Below are 20,436 nucleotides of genomic sequence, written 5' to 3' on the forward strand. Positions count from 1 at the left end.
ATGATGACATTAAGACATTACTTTTACATGAACATGTAGGGGTGGGAGCAAAATACTAACACGGTACATAAAAAAACTCTGAGAGATAACTAAAAAAAGTAAAGTAAAAGGAGCACGTCTACACTGAAGAGCAAGATCAGATATAAAAGGCAAAATAATTAAATTGGAAGATATAGTCAAATAAATCATTTCTTCTGAAATCTGCACCCAAAGTCAACACATGCGCCTGTGACATCCATCTGTAAGAATACAGTGAGCCAGTTAGCATATATTTGCATATTGAGTTTGCCACAAGACTGTTTGGTGGCACAGGATTCCTATCAATAAACCACCCCCATATTTTTCTTCTGTGCTTCTTCTAAATTCTAAGGTGTAAAATGCTTACACCAGCGCTGTGTAATAATCCAAAAAATGTATTGGCAATATTTTGGAATTGTATATTGGCATTTTTAGCTATGCTTTATACCCATTACATATATTATTTTTTAAATCTCCTAACATCAGAGAACAAAAAAATGAGGTCTGGTTGTGCAATAACATGTAACACATGTCCCACATTAGACATAATGACCCACATAGCACACTTCAGAAAGTGGGGATGGTGGCATTTTTGTAGACAAGAGGCTTTGATTCTTATCTTAACTGATTATCAATTGCTTCAGTAACTATCCAGGAAGGTGGAAAGGTAATAGGGGATGAAGGTTAACATATTGTTTGGTATTATTCAAATAAGAGAGACAGGGAAATGAGTGCATTTGTTTGCCATCTTGTTTTGTTCATCTTCAGCTTGAATACCTTGTTAGCATTAATACAGCAGAACTCAATAACTGTCAAACTCAGTTACTTTTCTTTGTCTCCCCTTTCTTCACAAGTCTGTAATGCCACAAATTCACTGATGTTTTGTCTTGTCTTCTATGTCAGTTTCATCCCTCCAATTTAAGAGGAATGTTCTTCATTTTACACTGTGTTTTTTATTCTGGCTGAAAGAAAATCCAATACAGAAGTTCCACAGTGGCACACTAACACAATTACTGATAATAGCACTTAGCTCGGCTTCATCTTCAGTTGTACAAAAGTCCAGAAAACACCCAACCACTGATGAGATGATTGGATGTACACAGGTAATTAAAAGACTGTTATAAAAAAAAAATAGAGGGAAAATAAGTAGGATGTCAGAGGAAAAACAAACCAGCACAGAGAGAGAAAGGAAAAACCACACAAGGAGAGGAGAGGAGAGCAGATATGACAAGATACTGCAGCCTTAAGGAGAGTATAGAAATGTTAAAAAAAAAAAAGGAAGGGTAACACTAGTCATGCATTACTATTCAGGATGCATTTCACTGCATTGCAGTGGCACACTGACACACATTCACATCTAGAATTTACACAGACTTTAGTACCGTATATGGGTTCTAAATGACTTTGTAGACATGTAAGCAGCAGTGCAATCTGGCATTCTGTTGGCCTTTTAGCCTTGTAGATCAATACTGTCATTAAGCTACACATTCATCTGTCATTCACTAAAGTCACCTAGAGGTCAGCCTGCAAATGGTTTTGCGCCCCGTTTCTGTGATGCACCGATAAGCAGCATTATGGGTTTATCTGTATTCAGCATCTGTTGCAACGATTTTTCATCAGCAGATTTTATTATCAATATCGTAGTTTCTGATTAACACTGGCAGCTGCTTTGCCGAGCCTGCTATAAAACGCAAATATTTAGCTGACTGATACCTTACAGTGCTCACGAAATACAGAGTGGATTAAATTTTTGCATTAGTCTTTCATTTTTGGACCTTCATATACTCTAAGGAACAAATTCATATTGCATCAATGATATTTGCCCTGTGATGTCAGTATTTTTTAATTCCAGGACATATCTACTACAGTATGACTGCGTGCACAAAACTCTTGTCTCAAGGTAGTCAAGTTTATGAACAGGTTCATAACACACTAAAATAAAACAAGATCTGTACAGTCTTAATTTCTTCATAGCTTCTTCCTCTCTTCTCCTGTCTGTGTGGCAGCTGTTGGGAGCTGTAGTCAGACAGTCCAGAGTTTTTAGTGTCAACACTCATCACACTACAGCAGGTGCGTGTGTGTTTGCTCGCCCACATGTCGTACACGTTGGTGCTCATCTAGCTAGACTTGCTGACTGGTGAGTGTGTGTTTGAATGTGTGGGTAGGTAACACAAGACAGACAGGCTGACTTTCTGTCAGCAGCTTTTGATGAATAAAGAGATGATCTTGGTTCCCAAGCCATTGATGGTCTTTTCTATTAGCAGGCTTGGCCTTTAACTGATGTCCGTGCACATCAGCTTTCTTATCTCCTTTGCATAGTGTGAATAACATTGAGGTTCATGGCTTGGTCAGTGTACTGAGACACTCACTTTCTTCTAGCTTCTTCAGTTCCAATAATCCTTAAATTAAACCTTTCACAATCAGCAACTTTTTTTTATGTAATTTGATATGAACAGTAGCCTACCAGACTGACAGCGTAGATAAATAAATCAGTGAATGAAACGCCAGCTTGTATCTGTACTGTGTAGGTGGATCAATCTGGGTAAGCCAACTGCTCAAATAGCATTCTGTAAGTATATGCGTGTGTGTGTGTGTTGTCAACATGCTTGCATTTTCTAAACACTAAAACTACTTATTTATTTTGAAATAGCATAAAACAGTGATTACTTCCAGTTTATAAATCTCTTGTCTGTTTGGATTAACTCAACCAATTTTATTCCAATCTTATGCTTCTTTTTGTAAAAATATTTTCAGAAAGAATGTTGTCTATTCTGACATGGAAACACACACACATGTAAGAAAACACACATGACTCTCACAGGAACAAAACGTGCATTTAAAAGAAACAAACACAAAGAGGCACACAAATTTCAGAATATAGAGAAAAGGTATTTCCCTGTATATTAACATTTAAAATACTGTATTTTACGCCATTTAAGCTAGTGATATATTCTCTTTGTCTGAAATGGGCTTAAGCTTGAATGGTTTCATTAACTCCATGTTTGCACTGTGTATGAGACAAAGTTGTGAGGCTGCTGTGTTACTCTTGTTTTTTTTTATTCAGCATTTTTTCTGTTTTCAAGAATATGAATGCTGCATCTAATAATGAATAATAAAACCAGGAAGTATGACGGTTTGGACAACACATTTCATTTCATGAGTCAATCTATTGGATTGCTGTAAAAAGCACATAATTGCAAGTTAAATTGTTCAGCCCTACTTCAACTAGCCTGTCTGTTTGGCTGCCATCAGATATAAAGAAATTGATGTGGGTTTGAAAGGGGCTGCACGTGCATGTTACTCTCAGTACTATTGTGCATTTGTGTAAAACTGATTTAAAACTAACATGAAGAAGGAAACCATGAAAGCTCACTACGCTAAACCAGCTAAATTAGCTGGTTTAGTGTAGTGAGCTTTCATGTTTATCTTGATCTTTAATTAACTGGTGAGCGTATCGCCTTACCTCTGTCCATCTGGGAGAATATATGTGCGTGTGTGTATCCAGCTGCATATAGTCCTCAGCCTCTTATCTGTGTAACCACTGGCCCGTAGTTAACAACAGCCATCTGCTGCCCATGCACAGAGTGGGTTGTGGTTTGCCAACCTCTGGTCGACATGTAAAAACTACTTCCCGAAACTTTCTCTTTCTTCATTTAATTCTACCACTCCATCATCTGTTTTCATGTGAATACATATGGATAGATGAATACATAAACTACTCACCTTTTGACCACTGCCCCCCTTTTGCTCCTCTGTCTTCTTCCCTATATTGCTTGTAAATCTCTTCTTATCAGATTTCCCTCTATCCATCCATAGCACAGCAGGGACCTGCAGACATCTGTTTGAAAACACATTTCTGTTTAGTTTTTTTTTTTGGTTTGTTTTTTTTTTCATTGAATAGGGGCCTACAAATAAATAAAATATCAATGTATTTTTAGTGTTGTGAGCCTGGTGTGTTGTAGTTCTCATTTGTGACTAAATAATAATAATAATAATAATAAATAATGTCTTAAGGACTTAAAGGTTTTTACAGAAGGGATTTTAGATATCTATCACTTCACAAATCAGAAAATACTGTCATCAACTATAGAAACCACATTTTTTTACCATGTTTTTGGGATGAAAGTCTCTACAAATCAGGGTGTTAAGATGTTTAAAAAGATGTTCTTTAAAAGTTTTAAAACCACAAACAGGAGCATAACTGGAAATTAACTGAAAGTGTTGCTGAAGTAGAAATTTTTGACCCAAAGTATAAGAAAAAAAAAACATTTTGAGAAAACAGCCTTTAAACTTTGGATTGTAAAATTCAAGACATTTTTGTAATGAAGCACTATTTGCAGACATTGGATCCAGTCGAATTTATAGACACAAAGCAGAACATTTCTAACATCAAAACTGACACAATGGAGAGATTTATTTTCTCACACCTGTCACTGTCTTTTTGTTTCTGGTTGGTTTTAGGTGACGTGCAGGGCTGTATCCACTTTTTCTGTAGTGATCTCCTTCACAGAGACAGTTAATTCGTTCATTCAAATGTGCGACATGAGCTACTGCTACTGTACACTGATCAGCGCCGCTATCACCACACCATTGTTTTCAGAGAGCTTGCTTCCATGCTGATGCGCTCATGGATAGTTCAGTAGAAGAAGAAATTAGTTCTTCTAATAATACAGTTTCCCACACTTAGATCAATGTGTCTCCACAGATCTGGCCCATTTACAACACATTTTTTTAATTAAAATTAAGGCTGTCGAAAATAATGTGCTAACGGCGGTAACTAATTCATGCAATTATTTGTGCAAACATTTTTAACTTGTGACAAGCCCAATAGACTTAGACTTAACTTTATTAATCCCTTGGGATGACTCCCTCAGGAAATTCAAATTACAATACATCCATCATTTCTCTGTTATGATGGTATGAAATGAAGGCGTCTAGTGGCAAGATGGAACAAGATTAGCTAGCTGGCTGTATGGATGAATTTGAGTATAAAAAGAACATTGATGCAATGACCCATGGGCATCACAGCCACGGAGGATGATGGTGATTTAACACTCACACACTCACATTCCCGGTGAGAGGGTTCAACACCTGCACTATTGCCACGTATTTTCCTGGAGTTTTGCATAAATGTGGCCGCTCTGTGCAGCACTCTGTCTCCTCCTTTCCCTCCTCCTCTCCCACCCCCTTCCTGCCCTGTTGTTCCATAACCGGCTGGTCGTGATCAGCTGATTGTTTTTTCTGTACCATCTCCCTTGTTGCGTTTATTGTTCAGCATATAAGGAGGAGATTCATGGTTCTCCCAGACACATATTTACTCCAAAGTATTGTTTTTGGCAGAACCCTTCTCTAACAAAGTGGCTGGCAGGTGGTAGAAATGATTTAAACTTCAGCTATGCAAGGTCTAGAAAAGTTTTAATGGGGGGCCAGGAGAGGCACTGAGCAGGACAAAGGAGGGCACAAATGAGACCTTTTTTAAGGTCTAGATTTTATGAAATATTTAACTTATCATTAGAACTAAAGTGATCCTCTAATGTAAAAATAAATGTGAAGGAAAACTTGTAAAAAAAATTAAAAAAAAAAGGCAATGATATAGTTTTATCAGCAGTTGTTTATTTTGGGTGATGCTGCTGTAGGACTATTATCACTGTTGCACAAAGAACTTAAACTTGTGTTTTTAGCCAGAGTTTATCAGTTTCTTCATCAATATCAGCTGTTTAACTTTATTTGTCAACATCTGGTGGTTTTATGACAGGTATTATCATAGTGGGTGAGATAATGGTGTATGAATTCAACATGATGATCTAGAACATGGTGGAGATGATGCAGAACAACATATAGAAGTATATTACATGCTGCATTCACTGACCCTTGGACATCTGATCTTTACCTAAGTGAAGGTCAGTTAACACTTACTATTTAAAAGGCATTGGCTCTTTCTGTTGATACAATACAGTAAAAATGGGCATATTTCAGTCATAGTCACAAATGGTGATTAATTGTGATTAATTCATTTGAAAGCTGTGGTTAATTTGATTAATCTGATTGTTTTATTGTTTCATTGACTCTGAATGTTTGCTGCTTTAATCCAGATTAGAATTGAAAAGTTTTTGCTGCACATAAAGGCCTTATCCAGGGCAGCTTGAGGAGGTATCAGTCTGAAATAAAGTTAAACTGTGTGGGTATAAATGCTATTAATCAGTATATAATTTCAAATGTTACAACAGTGCTGAACAACTCAGTATTACTCAGGGCTGTTCATGAGAGATAGCTCCAGCAGGCAGCTGCTTAAACAACAGGTGAGGTGGAAACGGAGTAGTTAGATTTTGTTTCTCTTAGAGAACTTACTTTAAAGAATTAAGATTGAGCTGAATAATTTCAAATGCTTTTTGTAGCTTTAAATTAGCCTCAGCAGGTGACTCTGAAGAGCATACAGGTGTATATTTAATATGGCAGCTCAGAACGTGTGTATTTGAATGGCGCCCGTTAAATTTTACATGCACCCTGATGACCGACTCCACTGACCACCACGATACCGCAACACTCGATTTGCCAGGAGAGCACCACAAATTGCTTCTTGGTCTGTGGAAAACACTGTAATATTTCATTAACTGATCTCAGTTAGAGGTGTCACAGTTAATTAATTAATCAATCACGGTATTAAACGCCACAATTAATTAATCATAAAGATTCCTCAATTTCATCAATTTACATAAAAGATCATGTCTGAACCATAACGACAGAGCCATACAACTTGTATACAGAACGAAAACAAAGTTACGTGATATACCTCATGAGTCATCCTGCAGCCATCCTCGAAATGTAACGCTTGAAAACTATCATTATCCGTATAAATAAGAAGGATAAGGAGTTTCATGGGGGATTTGGTTCACCGCTCTAACAACGCCATGCCCAAAATCAACTTTTCTCATCGAGATTGGGCAAATTTCAGATTTTTAAAATTCTAAATGTAAATCTTGAAAGTTATCCTCCTTATTCATGAAGTTTCTGAGTGTTTTTTGAGGGATTTGGTTCACTGCTGTGAGAAAGCACCAATGTGTCGAAAATCAGCTTCTCTCACCAAGATAATGCTGAATTTGGATTTTTACTGTGTTTTTTTTTACTGCGTTAATGCAGAAACAAAGAAATAAATAATGGGTTAATTGCACAGATAAATCTCCTTACATTAATGTGTTCATTTTGATACCCCTAATTAAAACTTAAAACCCTGTAAGGAGTGTTCATGTGATTTTACACATTTATTGTGTTGGGAAATTAATGCTTGATAATTGTAAAATCATTATTATTCCTATGACCAAATCCCTAATCTAAGTGTGTGTCCTCTCACTGATGACTGATGCTGTCATTAGTATTTTGACTTGTACTGCAAAAAGCCACATAGGAAATGACAGCGCGTTTTATGTGACCAGCATGAACGAACAATATCGTCCAAAATTTTGATCATCCCAAAACATTTTTGTGCTTAGCATGAAATCCTCCCTTTTTACTTTCATGTTTAGCTGCTAAGCAGAGGAAAGTTTAGTTGAGATCACACCATTCAGCAGAGATGGAGCTTTCAAACAACACCAAACAGGAGAGAGAGAAAGAAAACAACCACTGTGGTTCTGCATTGTGTGTAAAACAGCAAACTTTAGGTACATTTTGAATAAATTCTAAACATTTACAAAATATTGCAAAATCAACAATGTAAATGTATATTTTTTTACACTTTCTTTCTACTGGTTTGAAAGAAAAAACAAAACAGAACTCAACACTGATCAGGTTATGGAAAAAAAGTATTGTGCCTGTTGTCTCACCTCAAAATGCCATTCCTAGGTCTAACTATACAATACCATTGCTTCAGAGTAACAGTGTTTATATTTCAGTCTTTATTGTAGGTTTAAGTGGCCTGCTTATAGCAGAGGGTCATACTGTATCATATTGCTTCCTGCTTCATTGATGCCATTCTTATTACTGGTTTCAGATTTCATCAAACTGTGTCACATTTCAACAGCAACCTGAAAATGAATCCTGTTATACGATCATAGCCAAAGAAAGCAACTTTGTCCTCCCATCTTTTATACATCTTGTGAAAAAGATGCGTTATGCAACCTGCTGTCTTTGGGACAGTCGTCTAGCAAGTTTTTATAGCAACTGTGTTTATAGGAAGATTATCCTTTCAAGTGCTGTATAAAGAGTGGTTACTTGCAGGATTTTTTAGTGCTGTGCCATACTGTAACTATAAAAGCTTCATGGTAAAGTGAAAGCTAACTATAAAGATACTTAAAGCTGATGCTTTTCACAGAATGTTTCTGTTACATTTACACCTAAATTTCCTAATTCACTGGACTTTTGAAAACCTCTTTCAAATGCTCTTTGACAAAGTGCAAAAACACACACTCTGTGTCAACACAGTGTGACATTCCAAGGAACATTCTGTGGAAGGGGGTTGAGGACAGGGACAGGCTTGGAAATCTGACATCAAATTGCCATCTTATCTCCCTCTTTCTCACCTTCATGCCCACACACACACAGAAGGAAAGCTATCACGACTGCCACAAATGTCCCTATAGAGTCCTTACTCTGGTTCAGACAAAGATTAAATATCTGAAACTATGCAATAAAAGCTTTGTTTTGAATAACTGAGTGACTTCTTGGTGTAACTGACAGTCATACAGTAAAAACACATCTAATTTGTATTCTGTTCTCATTGGTTCATTTATAGAAATAAAGTGTATTTGTTTTAAAGACATCCAGTATTTCTGTATGAACTGTATAAAATCTATTGTTTTATACAGCATGTATATGCATATGTCTGTTGGCTAATGAGAAGATAATAAAATAATACACCAGATAAAATACTGTAAAACATTGACATGTTTTCTAGTTAATTTTACTCCGTTTTCTTAGTTGTTAGAGCTTTGAAATTTACCCACTGGCTTCATAAAAAAAATGTCAATTTATTATTGGCCACACAGATAATAGAGCTTATAGATTGTTTGAATCTGCGTGTCTTTCCAGCTGGTTAGGTTGGTGGCGCAGGAATAATTATAAGCTTTTGAAATAAGCATGTTACACAGCAGCTATTCCTACTGACAGCCAGCTATGTCACTACGCATGCAAACGCAGACAAGTGGTCTGTCCTGTTGTGAGGCAGTGGAAGCTTGCTTTTTGTGAGTGTTTGTCAGTGCATGTGTCACAGACAACTGGCGCTGCTATTGCAGCTATTTCTATTGTAGGGTCACTCAGTGCTAGACAAAGTAGACGATGTGTTTTGAATTAGCAGCCACTTTATTCAAAACAATGTTAACACAAACTGGGCAGATTGGCTTGATATCTACTTTTGGCTGACCGCCTTACAGCTCTTGTGACTGCATGTTATCTGTAATTTCATTAAAGGTAACATGTTTGCAATCAGTCTTGTAATTAATTGTAATATTTCTCACAATAGGATCAAAACAAACAAGAAAAGTAGCCATATTTAATAACAAACTCTTACAAAGGCAAAACACCTACATATTGTATACAGTTTCCACGGTAACTGGCAGACAAAGCAGAGGCCACACAGGCTAGCTACCTACTGTGAGAGGAAGAAAACACTGAGACAATATGAGATGTTAGTTTCTCCCATGGTACAGCTGAATTGATTTTAGTTCAGCAAACATACTTTTACAATAATTGTTTTTAGTGCAATTATCTGAGGGATTTAACATGTATGACCTAGTTTTCTGGAAGCATTTCTTGTTTTTTCTCTCAACACAAGTAAAGTTTGTCACTTAAGCACATTTTTATAAAAGAAAAACTAAAAGTCATGTGAGCTCTTTGTATGGAGATGAAGTTAAATATACCAAGTCTGACTTGACTGTGCAGAAAAAGTTCAGTCTTTCTTTGCATTGTGCGTAACCCCAGAGTAGATTGTGGTTCTCTCCTTTTATGCCTGATATTAAATCCAAAGGGTAGGTGGGGTTGTGGCAAATTAATAATCAGCTGAAACCAAACTCTTCCCTTGACAGCTTCAGTAATTTTCTAATTAGAAACTAACTCTTTTTGGGTGTGTGGTGTCTCTGTGGCAGTGTGACATTAATGAGCCACACCCACTAAAATAACAAGCAGTCACAGTAAGGGAGATGTGCACTGATGGATGGATATGATGACTTAAAATGTCAGCGCAGGAATGAATGGGCATTATGGTGGTGTCTAACAGAGGGGTTTTTGTAATAGCCACACCCTCTGTTAAAACAAGCGCACTAAAAGGAGGAATGAATAAATGAATGAGTAAAGGGCAAATATTGGAGTAGCACTGGGCTCAGTGGGACTGACAGGTAATTATCCATAGTTTAAATATACGTACAAATTTGCAATCTACAGTTGTTAACAGACTTAAAGATAGTATTTCTGTCTGGATTGCCTTTGTTTTGCTAATCTAATAGCAGTTAAAAATACAGCACTGACTGCTGCTTTATCAGCACAAAACTAATAAAATAGTCTGAAAATCATATTTTTAACAGCTTTGTTTGTTTTTAGTTTTTTCTATACATATTTTCATGACTACAATCTGGGTCAATTTAAAGTTCATATTTGTTAATTCTGAAGCAAAAAAAAAAAAAAAAAAAACAATAATGCAGAGTGTAAAACATCATTTAGGTTCAGGAACACAAAATACAATTGACAGTTTAAAGCTGGCATTTTCAAGTCATAGCTACTTGATTCTTGTCATTATTTTGTGTCAGTTTAAGAGACCAAATCAACATCCTCTTGCACATGTGGTGTCCTGCCTAAAAGTCAAAGATGGTTGTTTCTAAATGTGTGTTGTGGATCGGAGGGTGAGTGGCTGTGAGTGAGTGACAGCTCTGCATGAATCTCTGCATGCAGTAAGGACTGTGCTGACAGCAGAATAGTTTGCTCTGTTGGAGGGGATTTTACACTCCACATCCGATTATCACAGCCAAACACACACACACACACACATTGTATCTCTCTGTCTCTGATACTTAGGGCAGAATGTCACAATAAGTTCATAGAGTTTTAATACAAGGTCTCTCTGCCCTTGTCTGTGCGCTATATGAGCACAGTCACACTAAAAGACGTGTATATAAGTCTTTTGCAATGCAGTGATCCCACAGAAACTCCCTTTATGGAATAGTTTGACCACTGATATCTTTAGTTCTTTGTGTCCTTTCCCACTGACTGAATGAAGGATAGTTAAGTTAAATGTGATGCCCGCCATTTGCTTATAAAAGATGAATAAGAGTGATTTTAGTTTGTTTGCTCATTTGTTTTTTACTGTCTCTTTTCTTACATCTTCCAGGTGGCACTCGAGACATTGGATCAGCACTGACCAGGATGTGTTTGAGACATCGCAGCATTGAGGCTAAACTCAAACAGTTCTCCATGTAAGGAATTTTAAGCTGCTCTACTTGCAGTCCAGCGCTAATAAAATGGTTTATAGATGAATTGTTACCTCACCAAACACTCCATGAATTGACATTTTGGGTGTGTGGGTGATCCTGACCCTTGTTGTGGAATGCTTGAAAAGAGACGATTTGTCTGGCAGCACATGCATCTACAATGTTTCAGTAAAGACGCACACACCATAACTCTGTTGAACACACACATTACAGACAAGGGGCTCTTTAATTTCACTTGGCATTTCAGTAGAGATTCCATTTGGATCTCCATAGCAAGAGCTGTGCACTTAAGGGCTCTGATCACCAACCACCCACTTTGTGACGTTGTCTGCAAGAGGGAAGTGGTCTAATTTTAGTTTCATGCACCAACACTGCAGCTGTCCACTTCTCACACACAGCCACTGAAACACATAAACACGTCTTGAAAGACGTACACAGTTGGGTAATGATTGACAGACGTTACTGCACATGCTTCTCGCTTCCTAATGTGATGCACAATCACACACATGCAGATTTTCTTTTCTCACAGTCTGTATTTTCGCCCTCCCTCTCTGCATGTCAATGATTGACACAAGATTATATGCCACATTAACAAACCAAACTTGTTGTTTTGTAGGTCTTACAAGTCTGACAGCATTCTTCCTGGTTCATTTGGATGAAAGATGTACCCCTGTGCTGTTAAATAAAATGACCCCTTGCACTTTTCTTTTTTAATAACAGTATCACTTTATACTTTATTGAAATGTCCATTATCTTGGCTAAAACTGATTGCTAAAGAGTCTGAAGAACAAAACTGTCGTAACACTAAATGCAAATGATTTAGTCAGATTCACTTTGAAATTGTTCACAAATGAACAACCTGCTGTTTTTACAGGTGCTTCCTAGAGGGTCTGATCAACCCGCTACAGGAACAGATGGAGGAGTGGAAAAGAGGTGTTAACATTTTGGACAAGGACCATGCAAAAGGTGGGATAAAGAAATATAATCACATGCAAATCTGTCAGGCGGTCTAGGGTACTGGTTTTCTTATTTCATTAGCTCTATTCACTTTGTATTTTGCTAAATTAGATACTGGCTTTAAACAGTAATACTTCTGTTGTCACACTATTTTTGTTTCTCACTTTGTCCCACCACTTTTATTTTCAGTTTATTAAACTGTATTAAATTAACTTTTTAGCAGTTGGTTGACCTCGTTTACCTTGTTTATCTTAAACAGAGTACAAAAGAGCTCGACAGGAAATTAAGAAGAAGTCATCTGACACGCTGAAACTTCAGAAAAAGGCAAAGAAAGGTAAAAAAAAAAAAAGTTTTAAACTAGAGCATTGGTGAATTAACCAAAATAACCCAGCAAATTATATGTAATATGTTATTGGTGGAGACGGAGTTTTTACTAAAAATCTCGCCAACAGTTAGTAAAGTAAAAATAAAGTAAAATTTTGACTCAAGTATTAAAAGTAGATAAGCTTCACTCAACACCATATTCAGTTAATTTATATATTTATCATGCAGTCATAAAAACCTCACTACTCGCTTAACACTTGCAGTATTGTGCTAACTCTCAGGAATCTATCAGTCTAAAGTATTTTTGAGGGAATTTGTTCAGAGAAGTGTGTTGGTAAACCAACAGGTTAAATGCTTTTGCTCTCAGCTAACTTCATGCTCTGTCTGGAAGAACCCAGCTTGAATATTTCATGTTCCTCACACTGAAAGATCATTAGTGTTTTCCACAACAGTAAGAAAAAAAAAGAATTGTTGTTATTTCGCCATTTATGCTTTGTTACTTCTATCCTTAGCCAGGCCTAAGATTAATGAGCTTTTTCCAATGACCTTTTAGTAAATTGTGCAGAGATTTATCGTCTTTATTTTGCCTAGGAGCTGTTTTGTAGTGGTTTACAGGAGTGTATAAGGAAAAAAAAAGCAGCTCATCTACAGGTGGAACATTTCAGTTGGTTTTATTTAAAACTATTGTCTGGGTTTTAGTTATTTCTTTGTAAAAAAAAAAAAAATAAAGTCTAATTTGATTACAGAAGTCAAGTGCCTTTTAACGTGTCAAAATTGTACAAATGAGTTGGATAATATGTGTATTACTCAGTTCTAGTAAAGCTGCAGATCTAGTAAAGCTAAACATTACCTTACTTGGTAATCACTCTTCAAGAGGGCAAGGGCTTTTTTCCTGTGCTGTTCTCCTGGCTCAGGATCTACACACACATTCACCTACTTAGATGAAAACTAGACTACACACAGAAAAGAATTAGTCGACTATCCCAGTTTTTCGGGGGGTGGGGGGTGACGTGTTCTAATTTTATTATGATTTTTCATTCCTAAAATTATGAAATGTTAAGAAGGGGGCAAAAGCAAAAGAAACATGCAGAAAAGTCAGTGATTCTGCTAACTGAGCTCAAGATGTAACTTTGTTATCCAACATTTGTTTGGTTAAATATAAACATAATTTGTGAAGACTTTCAGTTCACTGACTAGTAGGCCTGCATCCTTAAAAAGAAAATAAATAAAAAAAACAATAGGCATAACTAATTTAATGAGACAGATGAATCAACATATAAGTTTACTACTGGAATCAAATAACCCAGCAGAAATTCTGTTAAAATGAGAACGTAAAGTAAACCAACATCCTCATCAGTATTTTTTTTAAAAACTGGAGGGAAAGATTGTCCATCCATCCACCCATTTTCTATGCTGGGGAAGCTGGAGCCTAACCCAGCAATTAGCAGGCGAGAGGCAGGGTACCCCCTGGACAGGTTGCCAGTCCATTGCAAGGCCAACACAGAGAGACAAACAACTACTCACACTTACATTTAGATTGGAAAGATTGGACAGTGATTAGTTAAAAGAAATATATCAGTGCCTTTAACGTTCCATTATCTTTGAAACTCAGCAAACATCCAGAACTGCACATTTACAGGATGGATTAGCATGTAGTGCTAGCAGCCTTTCAGTTGACATGGATGTTTTTCCTCTCCCTGTTCCCATGTGTTTTTGACACCATCCCTCGCCTTATGCTGCACTGCAGCTGATAATCTAGGTAAGTCAATTTGTGGAGTAGACTCACTGTTGTTTATGCTGCTATGCATAATCAAGCACCTTGATTGCATTACAAAGTAGCTTCTGTAGGCTTTAAGTTTTGCATTTATTATGTGCATATAATGTTGCATATATCGTGCTATTGAATCTTTGCATGTTCAGATTTCATCCATAGATGAATGTGTCTTTATTTGCCACAACATAATTTCAATTAATTATATTAGTGTATGAATCTGGTCTGTAAGTTTGTATTTTAGGGTACAGAAAACACTTGTTTTTATACTCAACAATACTGAGCAACTGTAATCAAAACCATGTGACTTTACTGACATGAAACTCATCAATGCTGGTGTTAATATTGACATTCTTTGAAACTCATCGCTTAAAAGAGCTTACTCTACTTTCTGCTAACAGCCGACTTAAATTTTCCCGTTCAATCTTTAAACTTAAGCTTTGAATCTGTTAAAGCCACCACCCGACTACAATTTTTTCTCTTCTACCTAGAATTATGCTACTCAAAAGCTTCTTTGAAGCTAGTCTAGGCTCACCGATCCTGGATTTTTGACATTGTTGGTGCTGGAGCCAACAGCTCAAACGGGTACACCATTATGGTCCTCCACCACACACATTTCTACTACTGTGTAAGGGGAAGATCCTCCACTTTAAACATTCTGTTACAGGTGCCTTCACTATTTCATTTTTTTCTCTGAACAGAAGAGATAAGATGGTGCAAGACAGCACCTTGCACGTTGCCCCTTCTCGCTACTATTTCCTCCCAAAACCCAGTTCAGCCACTTGTTCAGTTTTTTTTTTTTGTTTTTTTTTTTTTTTGCATTCTTCAAAATTAAGTACTGGGTGGAGCCAGGCTCTGAGCTGAAGATGAAGTAACACTTTAAATTGTAGGCATATTTTTGGACATAGTTTACCTTCAGTGACTGGTAGTGTCATGTTGTTTTTATCTGCATATTTCTACCTCCCACTGGAGCCAAGAAATTTATACTGTTTCTTACAGGAGGAAGGAGAGTTATCTATCCATCCATCCAATTTTAATTCATGTTTCCCCCCGACCAGGGTCACAGGGGGCTGGAGTCGACTACATCTACATCAACTAGTCCTGCCTTAAACATAACTTAGTCTGTGTAATGCCAGTGTTTTCACTGAACTTGTGGTGTCTCCAACTTACGGTGGTGCTCACAAATGTTTGAATTAAACAGAAATAGATTATAGATTCAGGCATGCTGCTTGGAAAAGGGGCCCTTTTTCACAGATAGAACGCACCATCTGTGTGCTTGTGTTGGTTAGTCTTGATCTGATGTTTGATATCTGTCTTGTGAGGGTGTTTTTCTGACCTGAGACCTTAGCAGCACTAAAAAAACAGCCTGTAATTGCACTGTAATTTAATCACTGGCCATGTGAAAGCTGGAGCAGTTAATCTTATTTGTGTTTTCACATGTATCTACATGTGCACAGTCTCAGAGGCCACTTCAGTCCCTTTAGTCAAAACTCCAAATTAGTATACAGTACATTTAAAGTCCAACTCTTCAATCTTGGGTTTTGCGTTAGAGTAATTTGTGTAACCTTGCTGTGCTAATAGAAGGACACTTTGTAAGTAATAATCTGCTGAACATAAAATTTGTGTATAATTAAATTATCTTACTCCTTACTCTTTATCTTGCTCTGCTTTTACCTCAGTTTTTCTAACTTGATGCTCTACCTTCTCATTTCAGACAAATTGAATAACATGTCACCTTTATTATAAATCTCCTGTAAAATGCTCTTGTTGTGTTGCAATGTTTTAGGGACATACAGGACATTTACAGTTATTATCACGTCAGCCTGAAGCTGTACTCAATCCATAAGAATCACAAGTGGCTATTTGTCTGTAAACACTAAAAACAGTAAAAATGTGTTAAACTTTTTACAGGACAGACACTGAATACAGATCTTCAATTTTAGTGTTTGTGATTGAAAGTTTGGAGCGTAAAGATCAGGAATGTGGAGAAACCATGAAACAATCCATAGCAGAGACAAAGTTGTAACATCACAGAAGCTCACACTCAGCACTAACAACCGTTTTCTTTACCACAATTTTAAAGTTTATGTCAGGATGTGCTGTATTAACACAGTGGTGTGCTTGCACATGTATGAATGCTTTATTGTCATTGCACAGAATGTTACAGCAAAACTGGTACAGAATTCCCTCCCCTATAGAGTGATGTTAATAAATAAAAAAAGAAAAATATATGCATCATACTAAAAAGATACTGAAAACAGTCCCTCACCCATGCATCATTCCCGCATTGCAGTTATTGTTGTATTCCTTTTTGTTGAGGAGCCTGATGGCCCAAGAGTAAGAGAGTTTCTGAGTGCCTCAGAACCTTGTACCTTCTGCCAAAGGGGCAGCAGGTTAAAGAGACTATGACCGGGGTGTGATGGATCCCAGGGGATCTGCTTTACCCTGTTGAGCCCCTGAGTGTCAGCAATGTCCTCCAGGGAGGGCAGAGGGCTGCCAATGATTTTCTATGCTGCTTTTATGACCCCCCCCTGCAGAGCTTTTCTGTCCTTTCCAGTGCAGCCAGCATGGCACACGGTAATGCAGTAAGTTAGCACACTCTCCACTGTGGAACAGTAGAAAGTTCTCACCAGATTTGCCTCCAGGTGACTCTTCCTGAGCATTCCTAGGAAGTGCAGTCTCTCATGAGCTTTGCTGACCACTGCTGCTGTGTTGGTTAGCCATGTCAGGTTGTTAGCCACATGAACACCCAGAAACCTTTAAAGAGAGGACCCTCTCAACGTCTACACTGTTAATCTGCAGTGAGGCGTGGTCTGCTCTCCTCTTCCTCCAGTCCATCATTATCTCCTTTGTTTTGTTGGTGTTCAACAAGAAGTTATTCGCTGAGCACCACACGACCAGTCGCTGGACTTCCTCCCTGTACGCCATCTCATTACGACTGTAGTGTCATCTGCTAACTTGATAATGATGTCCGAGTCGTGGAAGGGGGTACAGTCGAGTGTGTACAGCGTGAACGCTCAAGATCTTCATGGGCTTTACAAAAACAGCAAAATTGAAAGTATTTGGCTTTCCATCTGTCTCAGACAAAGTACCTCAACTTACTGCCGTGCCTTTACAAAACCACTTTGGTTTCATTGAGAAAACAGATTACCAGTATTTGAACTTGTGGGCAAAACCTAGAATTCATTGTGCTTTCAACCAGGCACCACAGCATCGTTGGCTTAAAGGCTTTTAAAGCTGCTTTTCTCTGAGACCTAAAGTTCAAAACATGTGCTGTATGTCATGACCTGAACAACTGAGCCTGCTTTCGCTTAGAGTTTTGCTGTTGGCAATTTCACTTTATTGATTTCCATCAAAAATGATGTTTGTATTACATTTCAGTAATGATAGCATCTGTTTACAACTAGTGGCTGAAGCATGTCAACCCAAACTACAAATAATTTCCAAAGCAACACAATGGAAAAAGATTTTGCCTAGAGGGACATCATTAATGAGTTTGGTCCTTCTGTGGAAAGAAGGCTAATGAGTGAGGCCTGTTGTGCCATTTTCACGTTCAGTAATACAGCCAGCTTTTCACAAACCCATGAACAACATAATTGTACACCAGACTACTCCAAAATTCCCTTTGGATCGATATGAGACTGAAAGTATATGCTGCAAAGGTTCATCCCAGTCAGGCTACAGTCGATTTACTGTATCATGGTCTGTATAATGTAATATAGTAGGAGCTGTCATAACGGCTTGCATAACTCGCGTCTTGTGAGTCCAACATTGAACTCGCTCCACCACGTTCGGTAAATGCATTCTCTTCACATATGGAAATTGAATTTCTCATAAGACTCAAACTGCTCCATGTTTTCATTTGTTGTTTTGATACACTAGTAAATATATATGGGCTTAAAAACATTGTAATTATACTCCAGCTGACTAATGGAGACATGAAGAAATGTAGCTTCTCTTAGTATGTTATGTGCAACATACAGGCGAGTCTGTACTGATTTACATTTGAGGACATAAGGATGATTTGCCTGTGTAACTCTTTGTTTCTTCATCACCTGATTTGCATGATGTAGGGCCTTACAACAAATGTCAACGACGCCAGTTTATCTTTGCCCAGACAAAGGACCAGACAGAAAGACCACAGAGTTGTTCGCTGGGGCCCAACCTTGATATATCAAAGTTAAAATTGGGTGTACATGTTTGTGTGTAACTGCAGCTAGAGTGGTTAGATAATGCCTTTGATGCCCATAGTATATCATTCAGTCATGGGCAGTCGCCAGCCTTCCTGCCTCCTTAAAGAACTCAAGAGGCCCTGATTAGGCCTCAGGGTATCCTCTTTTAAAATCACACACACAAATGCTTGCAGCAGTACACATTTCTCAGTACACACAGTACAAACACACAGTACAGAATGATAGAATCACCTTGGGACGGTAAATGTCCTGCTCTGGATTTATTCATGTATATTAAAACACACATCTGCACAGCATGAAGGCCTGATGGTCTTGTAGACTCCATACAGGTCTTTAGTTTTGTACTGTATTGTCATTGTGGATTGATAAATAACAGATTGGTCTGAAGTAAAGAACAAACAAACACTTCTAACAAGAGACAGCAAACACTTCAGTAGCAAGAGTTGCACTTCAGGCTTAGGAGATAGTAAAAGTAGTGGAGACATTCGTATGGTTGCATTGATGATAGCACCGTCCACAATGGAAAGAAAATGTACAGAGAAGTAGTTCAGATCAGCACCTGAGTGAAAGTGTCATTAAATGCTCATTCACTGCTACATAGACATGTTGTTTGTGATTCATTATGCATGTTACTGTGTCACACATCTTTTTAATAATTGTATAGAGATGAAGGTAGAATGTTATTTTGATCTAGTGGTCAAATTTATGTTGAATATTTTCCTCAAATATTTAAAATTGCTAGGTACTAGTTTGCCATTTCCCTTTACACGTGACAGAAATGCTGTATGTTTTTTGTATGTTTGTGTCCACTTGGTTTCCAAGGCCGTGGTGATTTCCAGCCCCAGTTGGACAGTGCAATGCAGGATGTCAGTGATAAATACATTCTCCTGGAAGAGACGGAGAAACAGGCCTTGAGGAAGGCTTTGATAGAGGAGAGACAGAGATTTTGCTCTTTTGTAGCGATGCTGCGGCCGGTTGTGGTGAGTACAGATGGGAGAAAACTGCTTCCTGTTCATGTCTTGTTACATTCTTATTTTTCTTCACACCATTATGCTGCCATGAAATATCATCTGTTTTGCTAGTTGATGTAAATTCTTCAATTCTCAACATTTTACTACTCAGACTAAAATTAAATGGTATATTTTCTAAATATTTCTGCTCTCCACGTCCTTTATTTCTTTAGGATGAGGAGATTTCTATGTTGGGAGAGGTTACCCATCTCCAGAACATCTCTGAAGACCTCAAGGCATTGACCTCTGAACCACACAAGCTTCCTCCTGCTAGTGAACAGGTGAGGAAAAAAAGTTAAAACAATCTAATAATATATTTCATTTCCACTGACACTGCCTCTCCTGACATTAATAATCATGATTAATACTTTTCCTTACTTTCAGGTGATTTTGGACCTTAAGGGCTCAGACTATGGTTGGTCATATCAAACGCCACCCTCATCCCCGAGTACCACCATGTCCAGGAAATCTAGCATGTGCAGGTAAGCTCACACAGCCAATTAGAAACCTAATGTTTTCAAGTAAGTGAAAGACAAGCTCTGTTTTTCATGTGTGCATTTATGTTGTGTACCCATAAAATCTTTTACGGTCCACTTAAAAATGATGTCAAACACTAAATTAAATGACTTAAAATGATCACAAGTCTTTAAGGGCTGAAGAGGAGATGAAACTGTAAGGAGTTTTTCTGTGATGTTAAAAGTACCATCAAGCATTTACATGTCAACATCTTAGATCAAGTAACATCTACAAATGAG

General features: G+C 37.6%; 1 protein-coding gene across 7 annotated transcripts in view; it reads left to right on the forward strand.

Moving 5' to 3' along the window:
- Window positions 1-20,436, forward strand: part of LOC121641216 (protein MTSS 1-like) — a 56,542-nt gene that overhangs the window by 26,279 nt on the left and 9,827 nt on the right. For 4 of the 7 annotated variants that reach the window (XM_041987221.1, XM_041987226.1, XM_041987223.1 and 1 more), the window contains exons 4-10: window positions 11,327-11,411; window positions 12,301-12,392; window positions 12,643-12,717; window positions 14,455-14,466; window positions 19,494-19,651; window positions 19,855-19,962; window positions 20,066-20,163. In XM_041987221.1, coding sequence (XP_041843155.1) covers window positions 11,327-11,411; window positions 12,301-12,392; window positions 12,643-12,717; window positions 14,455-14,466; window positions 19,494-19,651; window positions 19,855-19,962; window positions 20,066-20,163 — 628 coding nt within the window. The remainder of the gene's footprint in view (window positions 1-11,326; window positions 11,412-12,300; window positions 12,393-12,642; window positions 12,718-14,454; window positions 14,467-19,493; window positions 19,652-19,854; window positions 19,963-20,065; window positions 20,164-20,436) is intronic. The other 3 variants (XM_041987222.1, XM_041987227.1, XM_041987225.1) reach the window with 1 other exon arrangement.

This window comes from Melanotaenia boesemani, chromosome 6 (assembly GCF_017639745.1).
Source record: "Melanotaenia boesemani isolate fMelBoe1 chromosome 6, fMelBoe1.pri, whole genome shotgun sequence".
Taxonomy (NCBI): domain Eukaryota; kingdom Metazoa; phylum Chordata; class Actinopteri; order Atheriniformes; family Melanotaeniidae; genus Melanotaenia; species Melanotaenia boesemani.